This window comes from Malaya genurostris, chromosome 2 (genome assembly GCF_030247185.1).
Source record: "Malaya genurostris strain Urasoe2022 chromosome 2, Malgen_1.1, whole genome shotgun sequence".
NCBI classification, from domain to species: domain Eukaryota; kingdom Metazoa; phylum Arthropoda; class Insecta; order Diptera; family Culicidae; genus Malaya; species Malaya genurostris.
The window spans coordinates 295,799,137-295,821,211 of record NC_080571.1 but is presented as its reverse complement, the minus strand read 5'-3'; the positions used below and the strand labels follow the sequence as shown (position 1 = coordinate 295,821,211).

The 22,075-nt window shown below is 37.3% G+C and overlaps 1 protein-coding gene across 1 annotated transcript in view; it reads right to left on the bottom strand.

Annotated features, from left to right (window-relative positions):
• The window catches only part of LOC131430654 (paired box pox-neuro protein), a 132,783-nt gene that overhangs the window by 48,378 nt on the left and 62,330 nt on the right, over positions 1-22,075 (bottom strand). Inside the window, exons 3-4 of the mRNA XM_058595778.1 lie at positions 3,849-3,989; positions 3,680-3,759 (exon numbers count right to left, since the gene is read on the bottom strand). Of these exons, the coding sequence (XP_058451761.1) occupies positions 3,680-3,759; positions 3,849-3,989 (221 nt within the window). The remainder of the gene's footprint in view (positions 1-3,679; positions 3,760-3,848; positions 3,990-22,075) is intronic.

Genomic DNA, 22,075 nt, shown 5'->3' with positions numbered 1-22,075 from the left:
CAATTGGGAAAAGGAAATGTAACGTAACTTCGACAAAGATAGAAACAATCAGAATAGATTAGATTGGATAGTGTTAGTAGACCAAACATATCTACATTGATTAGGGAACTTCAAAGTAATAATCGTAAGTACCGCTTTAGACATAAAAGACTATATAGAAAAGCAGGGCCAAGACCGAAGCGGATACAATGCGAAATTTTGCAAAGTTTCATCGACGAGGACATTTAAGACACAGAAGCAGCTGGTAGGATGACAAAATACCAATACGATACAGACGCACGACTCAATGATTGACTGGTTACAGGGTGAAGCACACACTTCCTGCCCAAGTGACAAACTCTCTGGTGAACTTGCAATAGAAGATATTCGTATCTTTAGTTGCAAATTGATAGCCGTAAAGGAATCTGTCGCTTGGGTTACATGCTGGAGGATTTCCTCCTTCGTTACTAGTGTTCATTTGGGCACCATAGCCTAGTTCGTCCGGTATTGAAAGTGCGGATCGTTGTAACCACCCCCCTCGGCTAGAGTAGCCCATAAAGGGAAAAAAAGACAATGTAATGAGTTCTAAAATGTCATGCGAAAATGAAAAAAAAAATCTTTAAATCTGTTACAATACTACAAGGGGCAATACTAATAATCAGAAGGAGCCAACTCGAGCAAATATGATGAATGGAGAAGTAATAGGTCGTTTATTTTAGCCATAATTGCGATGCTCTAGTGTGGCAGCTCATCGTCTAGTATAAACAAAATTTGATCATCTCTTCATTGGAGGCAATTTTTTGCGAATAATGCACAGTAATATTGGGCACTGGAGTTACGGGCCCCAGGTTGACGGTTCAATGTATAGTACACTTGTCTTACAAACCAGTCGTCGTATGTTCGAGCCCTGACCCGAAAGGATTCTTGGTGTCAGTAGAATCGTAGAAGTCTGTTGAAACAGAAAGGCCAAATTACACAAAACGAATGTAATGCCAAGACTTTACTTTTTGGAGTTTCGGCCATCAATAAACCAATATTATTCGGTGTAATCTGAAACAACACTAGCCAATTTTTTCCTTCACTGTTTTGCCTCTCAAAATATATTTTTTATGAGATATCGGAACTCTTGTTATTCTATACTCAGCACTATTCAAAATTCATAAACAAAAAAAAAAGATTAATAACCTAATAATGTAATGATGCCTTTCTCATATCAATCATACTATCATATATAATACTGTAGTATTCTTCAAAATAATTTTCTTCGATTTTTAAAAGAATAACCGAAATCGGTTTGTTTGACCGTCTACTGATAAAAACTATCAATTGGAAAAGATTTGAGGTCGATTTAGGTTTTTTTTAAAGGTTTTTCCCCATTTTCAGTGATGGTATACAATTTTTAACACACTTTACCCTATATTTCCGGATCCGGAAGTCGGATCCGCATAAAATTCAGGAACTACGCATGGGACCACAGGATCTTTCATTTGAACCAAAGTTTGTGAAAATCGGTCGTGCCATCTATGAGAAAAGTTAGAACACTTATTTTCTCAATTTTTTGCACATTTTACCCAATAACTCCGGAACCGGAAGTTGGATCCAAATACACACACACATACACACACACACACACACACACACACACACACATTTTGCGTACTCGACGAACTGAGTCGAATGGTGTATGACACTCGGCCCTCCGGGTCTCTGTTCAAAAGTGATTGCATAACCTTTATATATGAGAAAGGCAAAAAGATTATAGAAACAAAACACATGGCTAAATCGCGCTGAAATTTGTAACATGTGACAACCAGATGTGCCAGTTAATAATGCTGGATCTGCAATCTCTACAGGTCGTGATTTGTGAATGTTACTTTAAGGGTTTTCAAAGTGGGAGTCACAGTGTGGAAGGCAAAGATGCCGAATTGTAAGCATTGTTAAACGAAATGGCGGACAGTTCAAACGTTAGTCGACAAGATTGTCTGCATGTCAATGGAAATTGGCATCCACATGAGCTGAATGATAGACAGCAGAGAAAAGCGAAAAACAGTGAGCGAAATTTTGCTTTCTCTGCATGATCCAAAGGGTTTTGCTACGAGTTCTACAAAACACGAGAGAATTATTTTTAGCACGGAAATGCTCCCGAACGCACTGTACAAGCGACCAAAAACGTCATTCGGAAGGGAAATTTTACCACACAGGCCATACTTCCCGAAACTGGCCCCTTCCGACCACCGTTTGTTTTCATGGGTGTCACACGCACTTGCTGAGCTGCATTTCACTAGTTATGAGGATGACAGAAAGAAGTTTCACCAAATAGCGGACAGTAAGTATCTTGAGCCTATCACTTACAATCAACATATATTTCCATCCAAAAAAAACCCACATTATCACTGGCACACCTGGTAAATATGAATGAACCGTAAGACACCATGATCTTGTTCGAGATTGCCTCGAAATTAACTTTTTTATCACACTTTGTAAAGAACCTTGTATTATCTTAAATAAAAATGAGCAATGTTTTCTAAAATTTTGACTATGTCTTTCAACAAATTTATTGCAATCAATTTGGAAAACTATTCTTGCACACTTCGAGAAAATTCTGTAATTTTACATCTTATTAGATGCACATAAATGGAGCGTCGCAGTTCACGCAAATTTACGTGGAATAACATTTAATATTGTGTCTAAAATTACATAATATGAAATTCATTGAAATTCAAACATTGAATACTGATAGCGACCGCCGCGACTTGAACCGAGAATCATTGGTTCACAATGTGCGTCTGTTAATCGACTTAGCCACAGAAGCACACATCTGCTTGGTTGATAAAAGGTGCATTTAAATTCATACAGTCTCACCCGCTAGAGTAATGTAAAAATGTAAAATTCAAATTTGTTTTGCCTTAGAGAATAATATCTCAAAATTTAACTCGATTCTTGCTCAAAACTCTATTCATTCACTATTTTCTTCTGTTATTTTTATTTGCTTGTGAATATTATAGAAAACTTTTGGCATTTCTCCGCTCATAATTTTCCCAACTACAATCGGTTACCTGCTATGGAATGAAATGCCCAGTGATTGCCATAAACCATTATCCAAACTCATGCAACATTCACTGCTCTCTTTCTCTATCTCTGTCCTACTCCCACCCATACCTTTAATTGAACCTCACAGTGACATATTGAGTCGCGTAAAAACTAATTATAGTCAATATTCCTTATCGCCAGCGTTAGATCCCTCATACACAATCGTTTCTGTTTAGATACCTCAAACATAAAGAAGAACCGATACTTTTGTATACGTTTAACACTATTCGGATCGTACTGAACGGATCACGCACCCCGGCCACTTTCGGTTGGACAAAATCGTTTGCAGCACGCAAAGATCGTGGTATGTACATTCGAACATTAGATTTCACCCTCTCCATCAGGTACAGTGGCAGTTGCCTATATTCGGTGGGTGGCAGCCCTGAAAGCTGTCAGTCGCATGATGCGTCCCATCGTTTCATTCGCGCTTTGTTCACAGTTCATTAATGGTCCGTACCAGGCTAGAAATTTATATTTTGATTAAACGTTCACCGTTGTTTTCACTCGTCCTCAAGCCCGGTAGGGCGATGATTAGTGGACTAATTAAGATTCCATTGATTCGATAGCCAAAGCGGTCCTATTTTCGAACCGTTCAGTAATTAGTGCTTACCTTAGTTTTGCTGCCCCCAATCGACCCCGGTCGAATTGAGCCGGTTTCGTAGAACCGGGTGAGGATTTTTGATACACAACCTGCAAATGCCGCGGGAGTAAACAGGGGGTACTGTCAGAAATTTATTCATGGTGGATGATGATCTGAATTAGCAAACGTTCGAACTTACCGTGGGATACCAGAAGCTGTCGGGAAATGTCACAGGGTCGAACACCCATCAGTGCTAGTTCCACTATCCGCCGACGAACAATGTCCGGTAGGGGTCTGCCGTTGACGAAAACGCCTCCGAGTTGATTGACACCTGCTTGACCTGAAAATTGAGAGCAACAGAAGGAAACAAAGTGGTCAATAATTAGCTTGTACAAGTTCGGAATTAAAAGCGTTCTGTTTGTTTGTATGCTTTCATGTGCAGCAAAGGAAACAGTTTGCGAAGTCGGCGTTTTTTTTTTGTAATGAAAAAAATGATAATTTTCGTTATGGAATTTCAACGCTGAGTCCATCGATTAGCGCTTCGCCAATTTAAGTGGCATTTATTGGCTGGTAATTAATGATAAGCGAGAAAAATTAATCAGTTTGGGAACTAATTGTTTGGCTGTGGCCTTCTTGTGCTCATTTTAGTGACACTTTCTGCAGTTTGCTACGCGAACTGAAACGGTGATGCCAAAGTTCAAAAGGACTCAAACATACGCCAAGCAAGTTCCTCAAGAAGAAAACATGATCAAATTTTTTTCTCATCCTCCATCCGACGAGGCAATGTTTAATTCATATCATTTATACATTGCGGAATGTTTTCAGTTTCGTTTCAGTTCGATATGTTCGGCATCCTACAGTAAACTCGGACACATTAGCTGATTTTAGCACACGTTTCTGTGTAGCCATTTCGATCAATCTGGAACAAACGGTGAGAAAATTGTCCATGCAAAAATTTGAAATTCAAATTATTTATGAGATGTTCCATGCCATGAAATTATTCGGCCTCAAAACGTTTTTTAATACATACTTAGTAGAAGTGGTCAACACGAAATACATGAAATGAAATACCTAAAGAGAGGATTCTCTTTTAGTTGCCAATCTTGATCAATTTTATTCTTATAATCACGAGAAGTACTTCTTTCACTCCCATAATAATATCCTATCCTAAATGAAAAGTTAGCATCGAAAAAGTCCGGGTTAATTGATTTCCCGTTGCAATTTACACCAACTCGATATTGGAGTTGATCAACGTGTGCAGTTTTCACGACTCCGAACATCGGTTGTGAAATCTGCAAGGAACTACATACTACTTATCAACAACGAAGTCCATAATTAGACGCGTCAATATATGTGGATTGATGCGTTGCACGCGCCACCAAACCGACTTACGATTGATACCTTCATAATGGATGCAAACTCGTGCTCAAACCTTCACGGACCGCGCTGACAGAAAATAGCCCCGAAGTATCCAAACATCCCGTCATATTAGACGGCTCGCACATAATTATATCCCGGTAGGACAGCGGTAATTCAAAATTGCTGCATCGCGGTTGATTTTTTGAGCCACCGAGAAATGACTTGTCGCCAAAGGGAAACCGTACTTCTATCATGAAAGACGTAGTGCAGATGCGACCAGGCTTTGAATTCTGTATATATTCAAAGGCTATCTCACTGTTCAACCTTTTCCGTATCCTATAGAATGAGTCAGTAAATAAGTGAGCAGCAACCCTGAATTTAGAAACATGCATTTTGCAGTGTTCTGTTATCGAGATCATTCCAGGAAGATAATGGTTTAATAAAACGTTTTATCAGTTTGTTGTTATTAGATATTAGAGGTAATTTTTGTAGAAACACGGTTCCAAGTTCTTTGTTGTTCGAGTTGGCAAATTGTCCGAAGTGTCGGTTCTTTTATAAAATAAGTATTCATTTTGAAATAATGTTAACCATAACGACACAAGGCACAAGGAAAAAAATGTGCACTAGATTTTCTCGGAGATGGTTGTGTGAAAAGACGAAAAAAAGTTCACTCCATTTTCTCAAAGACCGCTCAGCCGATTTCCTTCAATTTAGATTAAAAAATACCATAACATACTATTGACTTTCATCCTGATCCGGCTTCCGGTTCCGGAGTAACGGGATAAAATGGGCAAAAAAGTAAAAAGAAGTGCACTCGATTAATTCAAAGACCACTCAACCAATTTTCACAAGCCTACGTTCAAATGAAAGGTCTTATAATCCCATAAAGACGGTCCCAAAAAGTATGGACGCACTTTGATTTCGCTGTGAATAATTCACAAGTGTTAGGGTAAGGGCTCCCTATTTCATCTCATTTGTAAGGACGTTGCCTCAATACCCCGATTTAGCTACTAAAATCACTATAAATATTTCATATTTCTGCTTCATTCGCCTTGCTCCACATTGAGAATTGATCCACATTTCTTCAAAATTCAACTAATATTCATAACAGCTAAAAACACTTATGATGTGTTCACTACTCCGCTCCTAATTTCATATCAATGGATTTTTATCCATCCTATCGTTGATCCTTTACTCATCCTATAAATTAGCAATGGCGACAGCAATCAAAACAAAATATTGCACTATTACACTCGCAGGTTCAAAATGCCAGAATTCTTCTTAAAAACGGCCTAATGCCAACTATGAGACAACACATATTTAGACATTAACCCTTCTAAAAAAAAAAGGCAGAGCCAGAGATACCATTTTCACAGATTTATCTCTATTGAATAGATTTTTGCGTTCGCATACTGATTTAAACCAAAGTACAGGTTTTATACAGATTTTCTAAATTTAATACAGATTTGCATAGGTTCAAAAAAAATGAGAAGTAAAAAAATAGACTTTTCTCTCTGAGTATCTATTAGTATTTGATTGCAGTGATTCATTAAAAGTTTATTAATCAAAGGACAAATCACATGTTAAAATGGAAATCTTTTGAGCAGAAAATCGATGATGAACACTGACAAACAATTATATATTAAAATTTTAAACTTGTTTTGACTTTTTATGCAAAGCAAGACATATTTTCTATGAAATTATCTGGCATCTCTGTGCACAACCGATGAAACACACACACTTAACAGCGTTATGTTGACATATAGCGGAATGAAACCAGTGCTACTAGATTTGCCACTATGGTTATTTGATTAGTATTTAACACGCTTTTTCTGGTAATATTCGACGCCGAAACAGTTTTATCGAAATATTAATATCAATAATGTAATTAAACTAATGTTACGGATACCAAAAACATATTTTTTTATGATAATGTGAAGAAGAAAATCAATTTTTGTTTTGTAACATTTTGAGAAAACTTGACAACTTTGCGAAAAGAAAGCGCAATCAAGTAAACTAAGTGAAAAACTTTCATCTCATATTTTTGAAGACTTTTATTACTTGTCGGGTAGTTTTTGAAGTTTTTAATCGTTAATTAAACAAGTGGCAAGTGAACATTACTAATTATAAAGTCATCCAGCATTCAATAGTAGTGTAATTGGGCGGAACATTGACCATGTTTTGAGACGAATCGTTTAGTCGATATTCAGAAAGTAACTGTAAACTGTAAATTTTGAGACGAAAATGTGTCCTAAATCGAAAAGTGAGTTTGTTTTGATTGAAAAAAAAAACGATCACCGAAGAATTTAAAACCATTTCTTCCAAAGGAAAAGTGTGACAATAGCTTAAATATTCATTTTTAAACATTTCACAGTTTGGTTCAGTTACGTTATAAAATATTATTCATATTCAAAGTAATGAGGTGAAGGGATGAGATGGAAATAGGAGCTCAGATGAAATAGGGAACCGTTACCTTAGATATTCGAATTTTATTCCATATACTGATAATATTAGACAACAACAACAGAATATTATTCTCAACATTTGCTACTTAGCCATTGTAGACTAGCTGGCGCACCTTCTTGCGAATGTTCCTCATTAAATTCCGTACAGACTTCTTGGCGACAAGTTTGGGCACTTTTTTCCAATCTTTTTCGAACTGTTGAATGGTTTCGGCTGACGAGACATGTTTCCTAAGATGTGCCTTCGTTAATGCCCAAAATTCCTCAATTAGTCGAAGTTGGGGGCAATTTGGTGGATTCATGTCTTTTGGGACATTTTTGGTAGTATACCATTCTACCGTTGATTTCGAGTAGTGATATAAAGCAAGATCTGGCCAGAAGACAACAGGATCCTTGTGGCTTCGAATCATTAGTAGAAGTCGTTTATGTAAACATTCCTCGATGTATATTTCGCTGTTCATTGAAGCAGTGGTGATGAAGGGTTTCGAAATCTTACCGCAGTTACAAATTGCTTGCCAGACCATAGCTTTCTTACCAAATTTTTCGACTTCAATCGACGTCTCGGACTGGTTTAACACTTGCCCTTCTCGCACCGTATAATATTGTGGTCCCGCAAGGATTTGTAATCGAGTTTCACGTAGGTTTCGTCGTCCATGATTATACAGTTCAAATTTACAGCTAGAATCGTATTGTACAGCTTTCGAACCCTCGGCCTGATCGATGCTTCTTGTTTCGGACTACGTTTTGGTTGTTTCTGCTTCTCATAGGTTCGAAGATTCAAACGTTCTTTAGCACGAAGAACATTTAACTTCGAAGTGACCACTTTTTTGGCCACATCCCGAACTGAAACCTCCTTCTTTTGCTCGAACGCCTTCAGTATACGTTTATCCGACTGAGGGTTAGCAGGACCTTTTCTTCGACCCGTTTTCGGTTTATCCTCAAAGGTGTTATCCTCACCAAACTTCCTGATTGCATTTCGCACGGCTTTTTCACTTACTCCTTCCATTTTTTGCTATCTTTCTCAGTGACAGTCCGCGTTCTGTGCACCATTTGTACACAATTTTTTGACGTTGTTCTGCTGAATGTCCACGCATTTCGAAACAAACTAATGAAAACGAATAAACAACTGCACAAGTGGTTAGAGAAGAGTGTAAACAACAGGACGCAGCCATAAAAATTGACAGATTTTGAACCATTGCGAAATGGCAGCGGTTTTTGGTAGCGTCCATACTTTCTGAGACAGTCTTTAGAACTCTATAAAATTTAATCCGAATGCTACATTCGGATTCGGAACTACAGGCTGGTAAGTATGAAAATTTTCTTTTCAAGAGCGTGTTTTCATGCATGACATTGAAAATTTCGGGTAAAATTCTTTCAACTAGCCGTATATGGCTTCAATTTAACAGGTTTAATTAGTTGATGCCAAACTATATTGATGCCCAACTAAATTGATTTTGAGTACACCGAATCTTCGTTCCCGGATACGGAAGTCTCGAAAAAAAATGATAGATCCAAATGGTTCAGATGGTAGATGGTTCAGACTGAATATTTACTAGTTGTATGATTTCTTTGGAAAAACCCAATACATGGCAAGTAAAACTATTGTTTTGCTCTCGTTTCTCGTTCGATACAATCATAAACGCTACTACTCCGAAGCTTTTCTCACAAAAAGCTACTCACGGTAACAGTTCTATTGATTTAAGATACAGGCATTTTAATATAAAAACCTGTTTTAATCCACCTAGTGATGTAATGATGCCTTTCTCATGTGACTTGTAATCTCAGCAATATTCCTGTGGATATTTGTTTGTGAAAGTCGGTTGAGCCATGTTGGAGAAAAATGAGTGAGCTCCGTTTTGGATATTTTTGCACTTTGCACTTTTTTTATTCCAATTTTGGATAATTCCGAAGCCGCTTTTCGGAGACCGGATAAGTCGAAGTCGGTTTGTATGGCAAACAACATGACTTGACTTAAAAATTGGAATAGTTTTAAGTCCAATTAAGAATAATGTTTTCCTATTTTACACCAAATTGAGAAGCTTTGTAAATAAACGTAAGATCTTTAATTTGAATCTACATTGAGGCCGATTTACCAGTCGGTTAAAAGGTCCATAATCAATCAGAAAAAAAAAGAATCTAAGTATGAGTAAATCGGTAGAGCCATCTCGGAGAAAAGCGAGCTTAAAAAATCAGTTGAGCCATCACGGAGAAAATTGAGTGCATATTTTAGTCATACAGAAATTTGATCAGTTCGTCGAAATGAATCGAATGGTATATGGCCTCGGTTCAAAAGTCGGTTTTCACAGTAATCGAATATCCTTTCTTTATGAGAAAGGTTAAACCAGACATTTATGGCTTCTACAATCATGAGTAGTTTCTTAGAAATTTAATAATAAATATAGCGCTGTATTACACAGTATTGGAACTCGATAACCCCTAAAAAATATACCATTGATTTTACATCTTAATTTAAATTATAATTGAAATCATGTTTTGTGAAAATCGGCTTAACCGTTGCTGAGAAATCGAAGTGAGTTCCGTTTTTGGAGCTTTTCTTCACTATTCGGAAGCGGAAAACGGAGACTAATAGTCCCAAGGTATTTTTTTCTATATTCACTAACTAACAAGATTTTCCAACTAGATGGATTTAGCAGTAAGTTTTATGAATATGTGCACCACGTTTTGCTATCGCTTGTGAAAAAATACTCATGAAATTTTTAACAAATTGTACTGTAATACCGGAACCAAAGTTCGGCTTTGGATCAACTTTTCTGGGACTTTTTAAAAAAATTCAGGACCTTTTATTTTCATCTTGGTTCGTGCAAATCGGTTGAGAAATTTCCGAGGAAATTGAGCACGCATTTTCTCATAGATCTGCACATATTACCATGTAATTCCGGAACCAGAAGTCGGATCAAAATGATATTCAGGAACTTTGTTAGGGGCCATAAGACCTTTCATTTCAAAATAAATTTGTGAAAATCGGTTCAGCCATCTCTGAGAAACGTTAGTGCCTATTTTTTTTCCTTTTTTTTCGCATATCACCATGTAATTTCGGAACCGGAAGTCGAATTGAGATAACATTTAATAGTAGTTTATGGGACCATAAGATCTTCTATTTGTGAGTTTGTGAAAGTCGGTTTAGCCATCTCTGATAAAATTGATTGAGATTGACATTTTGTGAACTGAGTCAAATGGTATAGTACACTCGGTTGTAAGCTCGGTTTTCACAGCGATTGCATTGCCGAAATAAAAATGAATATTGAAATTTCAACAAAAAATACGGTAGAAGTGAAGCAAAAACTCTCGAATGTCTTTACCTAACGAGCTGCTGAGAGAAAATTATGTGATTATTTCAATCGGCATACACTAACTTAATTTGCTTTACCGAAAAAAACTAACGAATAACAATTTACAAATATTAAAGTTTCAGAGACAAAAAAATCATCCAAAGAGCACATTGTTTGCCGGGAGAGGGTATAGCGTGATGGGTAAGTCGATACCTTTCACGCAGCCCGACTGGGTTCGATTTCCAACCCCGTACATATGGTCAGTAAGTTTTTCTGGTCCGAAGAGGCAAATGACATTATGGTTAAAACCTCTATAATCGAAACAAAAAAAAACTTTTTGAATTAAAGTACAAAGGAGAAATTTGAACCGGCATTGTTGTTCATTCCGTGTATCTTATGCATTCTGTGAATTGTCATTCATTCACTTTTTCAGTCTGGTTATCCGTTTAGGTATTGCAAGTAACCTAAGAAATTGAATCCAACATCTGTTTATAAATGTAAAAACTACTTGCGATATTAGAACACACTGAAAATATTATCAAATCAAAACCTCACGAACTTCACAAAATGTAAGTATATGGACGCTTTCCTCAATTAGGCTCTTTCAAAATGTGATATCTCCACCTCTACAGGGAAGCTCGATGAAAGAGCGGTTTAACGTGATGGATAAGATTTACAGTTACAAGTTTCCTTGCTTCTGGGGAAAACAAAGGCGCATATTTATTTTTTTTCGTTTAGTGATGACGAAAACAGCAGTACGAAACATATAATATGGAATGATAACTAACTTAACAGTGATAATACATTTTTATTCAAAAGATATTTTTATTCAGGCCTACACGCTTTACCTAGCCGAATTAGCCGAATTTTTAAATAAATAATTTTTTTTATAAGTGGATCTCGTTGTCACTCTTTTTCTAGGAGGAGAAGAGCTTCCATTTCCCTCCTGCGAGTGTTGAGGGGCACTTTGTTCGTGGCTCGTCTCGTCCTCCACAGCCGCATCGGTGGTTTTGTTGTTGATTTCCGTCTTCTATTCATTTTCCTTGTTGTTCGCAGTCTTAAGCTCGTTGCTAGTTGCTGTAGAAGCGCTTTGTTGTATATTGGTTGCAGTTGTTTGTTGGTTTGATGGTAAAACAGGAGTACTACGCTCACTAGTTTTCGTTGTTGAACGGTTGACCTTGTCTTTGGTTGAAGATGTTCTTTTCGCAGTTTCAGTGCAAGGTTTACCGTAGTGTGCAGGTTGTTCACAAAACTGACATGCAACCAGCTGATTTTCATAGGTAATCAGCGTTTTACATGGATGTGTCCCACCTTGACCACAAATGATGTAAGATGGAATTGCCTTACGTAGTTGCACACGTACCATTCGCACGCCATTCCGGATGCCGGGGAAAAATTCCGCCATACTTCTCTTTCGATGGAGAGAACTTCACCGTACTGCGACATGATCTCCCGAACGGACTGATCGGTGGCCTGCGGGGGAAGGTCATGCACGCGTACTTGTATGGCATTGTCCACCATGTGCACAGAAATTTTGTATTTAATGTTGTCACACTCAACGCTGTGCACCTCGTTGTTAACCGAAGCGAATGCAATTGCATCGCTTTCACGTTTAAAAATAATATACACACAGTTAGACGCCTTGTTGAATTGAATCTCACTTACATTATTAGCGTCTAGATGCATTCGTTTTTTAAGTAAGATTTCAATTTCATTTGCTGCTGGTCTAACTTTGCAACGCCTGAAATCTATACAAATTGAATTCGGTCTAGCAGGCCAAGTTTCAGGCTTTGTTAAATCGTATTTGACCATTCCGTACACTCTATTGTTCACTGCACTGTATTGTCTTTGTTTCTTTTGCTTCGACCGCAAACGATTTTCGACTGTGTTAGGTGAGATGCAAGCACGAACTGAGTGATAATACATGTTTGCAGTTCGTGCCATCACCTCAAATAGGGTAGTGATGTGAACAATAGTAAAATATCGAACTATGCTGCCGGCACTATTTTACACGAGTACGATCAATCATTATTGTTTTCAAGCGTTGGTTAACGGTTTTACTAAAAGTTTATTAAAAATTTCTATTCCGAATCAGAGTCAGGTAATAATTGGTTTTAAAAAGATACATACAAGTGGAAGCGAAACATTTTTCTCAACACCTAAATCATCATTATGATTGACATTTATAAAGACGAAACGAATGAAAAAAAAAACAAAAACTCATAAGATCACTTCCGGCAACAATGACAGCGACGACGAAAACACGACCAGTGAACTTAATGCACACTAACCCTTTCTAAATAGTAAAATGAAAGCATCTGCTGCAGGTAAAATAGTTTCAAAACTATCTGCTGAAAAAGTTTCTATTGATAATATTCATCATAAATGCCTTTCAGCGGGCTCTATAATTCATTCAAGATTTGGAACTGTTTCCCTTGATTTTTTGTAAACCTTGGATTATTAATTGATTTAAAAAAAATTATCGAGCAATAGACTTGGGCAAGAATTTTTCCTAAAATAATTCTTTTACGTCAACGTTACAGTACTTTTTCTTCTACATATCTATATTTCAAGGCATATCACTAACTCCGATTAGCACACCTACATTCGATATCCAACTTGCACACCGCCGCAAACATTACATGTCTGTCATCATTCGATTCGATAGCAGCCTCTGTGTGAAAAAAAAGAAAAATCTCATCGACCATTTCTGCACCTCATTAATACGTTTCGCTCGTTGGTCACGACCGAAAGTGATGCTGCTGACGCGTCCTTCGTTCCGGGCCTGCCATTATAAATCACCCCTCGTCAAATGATTCGTAATAACATGCTTTGCGGTCTACGCAAGCAGAAGGACCGTCGAGAGCCGTGTTCAGGACAAAAAACTGTTAAGAAATTAGCAAACAAAGGAACGGATCTGGTTTTTAAATCAATTTAACGACACATTTTCGATTCGGATTCGATAAGAGTTGAGTGCTCCAAACTGTTTGTCATAATCGAACGGGAACGAAAATCTTGTCGCATAAAAGTATGAAAACATATTCGGAACATCCACAAGATAAAAAGCAGAGAGGGAGCACGAGATACCGGAGCAGGTGAGTGCAGACAAAAAAAAATGGGAAGTAGGCAGCCGGTTCCGTTCATCATAAAAATGTGTGCTGTGCGAGAATTGATTGATGGGACGTATAATTATGATGTCTTGCTTAACGCTTCATGGCCTGTCGGTGGCGACGAGATCTGGCGCGATCGAATTCGAGACGGTCGTATGTTTTAGCTCGGAAATATGTTTATGCTTCATAATATCACCGTGTCTGACCGACTATGTCACTTGCATGGTTGCTCCCCGGAATGCGGTGCGAGTGTTCTTCTGCAAACCTTACGGGATACACTGTGCAGGAATGCCGATTGGGTAATACTGGCCACTTGCATTGGCGTGGTTATTTGGAAGGATGCCGTGATGCAGAATTCAGGATGTTTTACGTGAGCTGGTTATGATACATTTTTTCGTTGCCTTGCGTGCCCATGTTTTAGATCCTTGGTGAGAATCAATTAAGGTATTGAGAAAAAAAACTTCTCCGAGTGTTCAAGAAGCATATCCGTCGGAAGAAAACAACGGTGAAAGATTCATTACCAATTTCGGACGGTAATGCATGATTCTTTGAACCTGTTGTCTGAACCTAACGGAATATTTTTAAAACAGCTTCAAATTTGCTTGAGACTTCATTACTGTGTCAATAATAACTGCAACTGTTCCAAAATCTTTGAGTGATGTGAGAATTACATTTCAAGAACAATGGGCACGGCAGATCAAATGAAACTTGATGTTACCAAAGTACAAGAACGGCGTACGTATGTTGCGTATACGCCTAATGAATCCTATTTTTTACGAGAAATTATATATTTATTCTTAACAACGGCGTCACAACTAGAGTGCCTATAACCAAAGTGAAGATATCTCATCCGTAATGTTGGCAACAATACAAAATATTTAATCCGAAATGTAGGCAGTTTTGTTAGCTTCGCATTGTATTTGACAGCTCGTTTGCTCGTCATTCCGGACGAACAACTGTCGTCACTCTGGTTATAGACAATCTGAGCATTGCGACAACAAACGTAAGCTTCAGAAAATAACAGCCAGGGGTGCCAACCGCAATAGTCATGGCATGCTAAACAGCAAGTTTGTAAAATGTTTTTGAGCTTACACACTAATGACATTTTCTCATGCACGTTTACTTACTAAAATTTAAAAAAAATATGAAACTTTACACAACATACATTTTTACAAAACCTTATAAAATGAAAATTTTCAGCTGACAGACACAATATATTTATTCTGTCAAGAAAATTTACTCCTAAGTTTCTCGTAAGTCTTTTTCAATCAAGATTTGACGTTCCTTCTTATAATCGGGTCGAAAAATAATCGAAAAAAAATTCAACAGTTACCAAAAGTTCTTCGTTACATGAAAAACACTAACTTTTTTGCTTATAATTTCTTCGTCATAGCCCATAATGCACTAAACTAAATCAGTTGTTAGTTACAACATATAGAAATATAAACAATTCAACGTGACAGTTTTGAAAATAATGATTAATAAGTGCAATTTTCAAAATGCAATAACTATACAACAATGGTTCTTTGTTTACAGTCGATACTCTTTCCTTAATTACCTAAAGCATTGTCGAAGATCGGACAAACATTTTCTGAGATACATGTTGTTGAACATTTTTAAAGGGGATGTAAGGTATAATTTGAATCGAAAAACACTTTGTTTTTACTTTTTTTTACGGAGAAACAGCTTAAGCAATTTTTTTCAAACTTTTTTTACAATATAAAGCCTTATTTAAAGAATATTTAGTTAAATTTCCGTATATTATTATTGAAAATTAAGGCGGTAACAGAGCATACCCCAAAACCTCTTTTGAGAGTCACGTTGCGCGGTGAACACGATAACTCGGCGTGAAATTATCTGAAATTAAAAATGTTCTTAAATTTCCTTAAAGAGCGAATTATTTCACCCCGCACCGTCGTTCTTAAGTTATTATTTCATTTTTTTACAGTTCGTGGCATATTTAAGCAAAAAAAGCGATTTTCCGCCAATTTTGAGATGGAAAACCCGTTTTAATCCACCTAGTGGTGTAATGATGCCTTTCTCATATCAATCATACTATCATGTATAATACTGTGGTATTCTTCAAAATAATTCTCTTCGATTCTTAAAAGAATAACTGAAATCGGTTTATTTGACCATCTACTGATAAAAACTATCAATTGGAAAAGATTTGAGGTCGATTTTTTTAAAGGTTTTTCCTCATTTTCAGTGATGGTATACAATTTTTAACCCACTTTACCCTATATTTCCGGATCCAGAAGTCGGATCCGCATAAAATTCAGGAATTACGTATGGGACTACAGGATCTTAAATTTGAATCTAAGTTTGTGAAAATCGGTCGCGCCATCTATGAGAAAAGTTAGAACACATATTTTCTATTTTTGCACATTTTACCCCATAACTCCCGAACGGGAAGACGGATCCAAATAATATTCAGGATTTTTTTATGGGATTTCAAGACCTTTTGTTTGAATCTAAGTTTGTGAAAATCGGTTCAGCCATCTCTGAGAAAAGTTAGTGCAAAACAACGTTACATAAACACACACACACACACACACACACACACACACACACACACACACACACACACACACACACACACACACACACACACACACATACATACACACAGACATTTTGCGTACTCGACGAACTGAGTCGAATGGTATATGACACTCGGCCCTCCGGGCCTCGGTTCAAAAGTCGGTTTTCACAGTGATTGCATAACCTTTTTATATGAGAAAGGCAAAAATACCATAATATGAAAATGAAAAAATTTCAAAAACGTGGGGGGAGACATTTTATACCATGAAGGTATGTTACAAGTTTGAAAAGAATCGGTTCAGTAGATTTTGCAGGATCGTGTTCACATGCTTCGAAAAAAAATTTTTTCTGAAAAACGCATTTAATTTTTTTTTCTAAAAAAGTAAGCAAAAAAATATTTTTGGTAACTTACACTGAATATTTTTACAATATTTTTGTAATGTTAAACTACAATAAAATGTGAAAAAAACCCCTTCTTAATCCATCTAGTGGTATGATAATGCCATTCTCTTCTTTCATAACAGTCTCATGAAAATATATTTCATACTTTTACTAAATAATTTCGGATACTAATTTTGACACCAATTGATTCAGATTGATTCGAGTAGTTCACAAAAGCATGCTTCAGTGTGTATGTCACACAGTCAGCATCATTTTTCCAAATTAGTGCTTTACATTTGCGTAACCTGTTTGTATGAGAAGAGTGATGCTAATCTAATAAAACCCTTCTTAGTCCACTTAGTAAAATTTTCATATATCTTGAAAAATCACCACATGAAATTTTCGAAATCGAAAAAAAATTTTTGATGCCAAAAGTCTTAGAATTGAAAGAAACGTCGAGATATAGTGTCATCTCGAAAAACAATTTTTTCGAAAATATCGACTTAGTAAAAATATTAAAATTTTTCCCAGAAAGTCGATTTTTTCAAAAAAAATTTTTTTTCAGATAACACTAAATCTCGACGTTTCATGCAATTTTAAGATTTTTGGCATCAAAAAAAAAATTTTCGATTTCGAAAATTTTCAAACTTTAACCGCTGGGCAGCACCTCTTACCCATGTCCGATTTAGCTCAAATTTTGCATGAGGACTTTTTTCGAGGTGCTTAAACTTTTGAAAAAAAGCGCTTTACGAAATTAGAGGTGATCAAAAAATATTGGCACCCTTATATACATTAGAGCGGTAGAAAACAACGTGTTTTGTCGGTTACGTCACTTATACCATTATATCTCCGGAACCAAAAGTCACAGCCATTTGATCTTTGAATTTGTTCAATGGCCCGACAGTAGCTTTCAAACGAGCATAAGTTTGTTAAAATCTGTTCAGCCATCTCTGAGAAAATTTACAATAAATGCGGTTTTTCTTGAAAGCAGGTTTTGAAGGTCCGTTTCCATCGTTATTCGAAAACTACTTCACAATTTTTTTTCAAATTTGGAACACACTTTCTACATGTAAAATACCAGACCCCAATGTTTTCTTTTTCGTTTTTTTTTGTTATTTTGGGGAGGTTTTACAACTACAAAATGGCGGTTGTTTTCGTGAAAAATCGCACCTTTGACTTCAAATAACCACCAAAAGTTTTGGAATTGGGGTTTAGAAAACATCTACTTCAACTATTCTGCTTTGATTTGTTGACTTCTGATTTGTCTGCGCTGAGTGGTACTGGAGAAGGGCAATTCGTTGCGAAAGGTAAAATAACCAATGGTTCGGTAAATGACCAATAGTTCTTTTTTTGAGAACGGTAATTCTTTAGTTCAAAGAGCCTTTTTTGGTCTCTCAAAAATCTAGAAAACTATGAAAAGAACGAACGAACAGCTCTCGGGAACCAGTTCTTTTAATAGAACTCTGTTTTTCCCATCTCTAGTGGACACCGCAAATCATGATATCTAAGAAGTGTTCTCGAAATTTATTTTGTTGAACCATTAGGCCGTTCAAATTGAACAGCTTAATATAAAAACTTAGACACTTTTTTGTATTGCGCCGAAGCGCGATGTCTTTTCTGACGTCCCGAAGGAAACGAGTTCAGTCACCAATCCGTTTCAGTCGGAACGTCAGAAAAGACATTGCGCTTCGGCGGAATACAAAAAAGTGTTTCGCAAATAGCGTTAACTTTACGTCTGCTTAGCGGTTCAAATTGAACTGTCTAAGTTTTTGCATTAAGCAGTTTATTTTGGCCTGCTCTGCACTGACAAGTCGAAGACGAAACGTAAAGAATAGTGAAATCGGTTACGTTGCCCAAAGCACAAAAATAACTATTAGCCAAACCTATAAATAACTTACACTGGTTGTTTTCAATGAAACGCCTACTTCCCAATGAGTTTCTAGTTTTGGAGAGTATTGGCAATGACTCGTAATGCTCCATCCCCAATTCTAAATAAGCAGATTAGGAAAATTTAGAGATAAAATAAGCTTCATATAGAATTATTGATGTGAATCCATAAGGATAACTAGCCAAGCAACTTTGTAAAACATTTTCAAACACCGTCGCAATACTTTTATGGATGCCATCGATTTGCCACAACAAAAATCGACAATTTATTATCATGTCAATAAAAACATAGTTCATCAATAAAAAGACTCTCATCATCAGCCTATACCTCACGTATTCGCACTGTGGTTGCGTAGAACTCAACAAAAGCTTCATCACATGCCGTCATTTTCGCGTTCGTTTATACTAATTTATAACCGCTTTATAGCCGGTAGGCTAATGACGACAACCATTCGACCGAACGGAGACGATATCATTAGACGGCGTGATGCCCTGCAGTCGGAACCGAACCGAGGCAGATGCAATTTCGTTGTGTCCTTTTCGGATCGAATAATTGCGGTCCTAGCTCCATACGTGTACATATATATATCAGACGTCTAATCTCGCCTTTGATTGTCGGGATATCATTCCGCACCGATGACGGCTGATGGACACGAGTAACAGGGAACGCAACTATGCATTCGAGGCACAATCAACCGAAATAATTGATTGCTCAGTTGCGGTAGAGAAGCCTCCGCCGAAGACGGATGAGACGGATTGATGCCAACGGGGCTATCGAATATGGACGACGCGTGTGTGCCATCGACGTTGCATTCCGTCAACTTTTTCTACGCAGGTTTGTCCACACTTGCCGTTGGAACCGGCTCTCTTTGAGGTGCATTAGGCGAAGCACTCCTGTTATGCTAAGACTGCGAAATCAGGCTGGGACCAGCACAAGTCGAAATTATAGGGAGCAGGTTGTGTAATCGAAAAAGGGAATAGAAGATAATCATAGCTTTTCGGTTCCTAAGTCTCGAGCCAAATCGTTGCCCTAATGCTTACTGTTACACGGTGCCAGGTCAGCGTGACTCTAAGACGACGTTCGGTTCCACACAGATTTTGAAGTTTTAAGATGAAATTGATGATGCATGAAGCAAAAATACTATGCCACAGATTACATTCAGAATCAAAAATACCTTAATTTGGTCATCACATTTGGTAGTGAACAAAATTTTTTTTTCGAAAAATACTGTCTGATGAATGGTTCACGATTTTACGGACGATTTGCTCCAACCGTGCATTCCAAACTCCGTCTTCCATTCGACATATATTTATGCCGTAGCAGGAATCAGCTTCCGAATTTTATTTGCATGCTTTCCAAGCTTCATTATTTTTTGGTGGAATCAGACCGATGTACCAAGACAATTTGGAAAATCAAAAGATATCTCGGGTAGTAAAGAGAGCATTCGACGCAGTAATTAAACGGCTGAGCTGTTCTCGAGAAAGGCATCGGTTGGTAAAGTATCTATTCAAACTCGTAAAGCAAAGACCAAGTAACCAATCGGAACACACGAAACCCGGCGGATCGTAAAGATGAACATAAGAAAAGGTTTCCGACAGGACTGACATAAACCTATAATGGCAAGCGTAAAACCTGCCTTTGCGAACCGCCACTGACTACCGAGCGGTTTTGCTGTGTGGCGATGCTTACTTTCCGCAGAAAAATGACTAATGGCACCCAGCATTCAAAAGTGGACCGTATAAACACTCATACATGGTTTCGCGTTTTCCGCTGCTCGGAATGATGAGGACGCCCAAACACACCTCTTTTTTTCTCGCGCACCATATTTCGCCCCATCCAGTCAACCTACGAGTGAGATCGTAAACAACGAAAAAAAAAACACGAAGGCGAATTTTAATTTCTTACCATTTTGAAAAATCCACTCACGAAACCTTCGCCTGGTAGCCGCACCTCAATCGACCCCTTGCCTGCAGTAGCCCTGCTCGGAAACGCCGACTGCGGCCAAATGAGCATATTAATTAATCGTATGTTTGCTTTTTTAGGCTGACAACTATTACACGTTTTAACAGTTTCAGCCAAACACTCAAAATGCTTTATTGGCGCGAAAGAATTCATTCTTCGGTTCGCCTTCGGTATACGAATACGTCAGTCGGCGGTGGTATCACCGGAATCATAAAAAATGCAAACTCAAACGGCAGACCTATTTGGGACTAAGATGTGCGTTTGGCTAATCGAGCCGACACGGTTTACACGGAATGTTGTGCCAAGTTTTTGCAACCTAACATGGAAGGTTGGTAGGTTTTTTTTCTAACGTAACTAATTCAGTGATAACTCCGTTGTTCTCTTTCTGACGATCGAATTAAGATCGATTCATCCTACCCAATATCGGTTGGTTAACGCAGTACGAGTGGCATAACAAAGCATGTAGGGGACAGTCGGTATATCTTGGGCAAGTCTTGATGCCATATTTCACTTGACAGTTTTTATAACTGTAAATAAGAGGTATTTGAAAATTTTGCACTCTGGTATTTTAGTATATTTTCTTACCTTCAATATGAAATTTCTGTAAACAGATTCTTTTGTAATTTATACATTAAAATTTATCTAAAAAATTTGTTGATATTTGACCCAAGACATCCTCCAAGTAGGGAATGTACCGAGTCGATACTTTGAAGTATAGATACTTTCTTTCAAGAATCGGGTATTTTTGGTATCGATATTACATCAGAGCGATACTGTTAATATCGATACTTACAGTATCGCAACAGATTGAAGTCAATCCCCATTACTACAGAATATTTGTTTGGTTTCAATTATAGAGGCTTTAACCTTAAGGTCATTTGCCACTTCGGGTCAGAAAAACTTTCTAACCCTATGTGCGGGGTTGAGAATCGAACCCAGGTGGGCTGAGTAAAAGGCATCGACTAACCCATCACGCTATATCCGTCACCGATGGAATATTTTTTGACGTGAATACGTCTTACTTTACTATGGGGCGCCATTTCAAAATTTACCCTCTGGAAGAGTGATTTTTATCATGGATATTTCTGTGTTATAGTCAACGTATCATCATAATTTGATGAAGATATGATCAGCAATTTGTGATAAAATTTTCGGTAATATAACCACAAATAACTCGAAATTAAAATTTCATATAAGTGAAAATGATAAAAATTTGATGCCTCTTTTAATCTAGTCTGCGTAGTTGTTTCATTCAGTTCAGATCGGAGTCCAGGTCAAGAATCCAATTCTAGAGTTCAGTTCTGAAATTTGGTTTCAAAATCCAAGACCAGATTTTATTTTTCATTTTCATAATCCAGATCTATTATTTAGTTCCTAGTCCGGAATCCAAGGCCAGAATTGAAATCTAGAATTCTGGAACTTGGACTAAA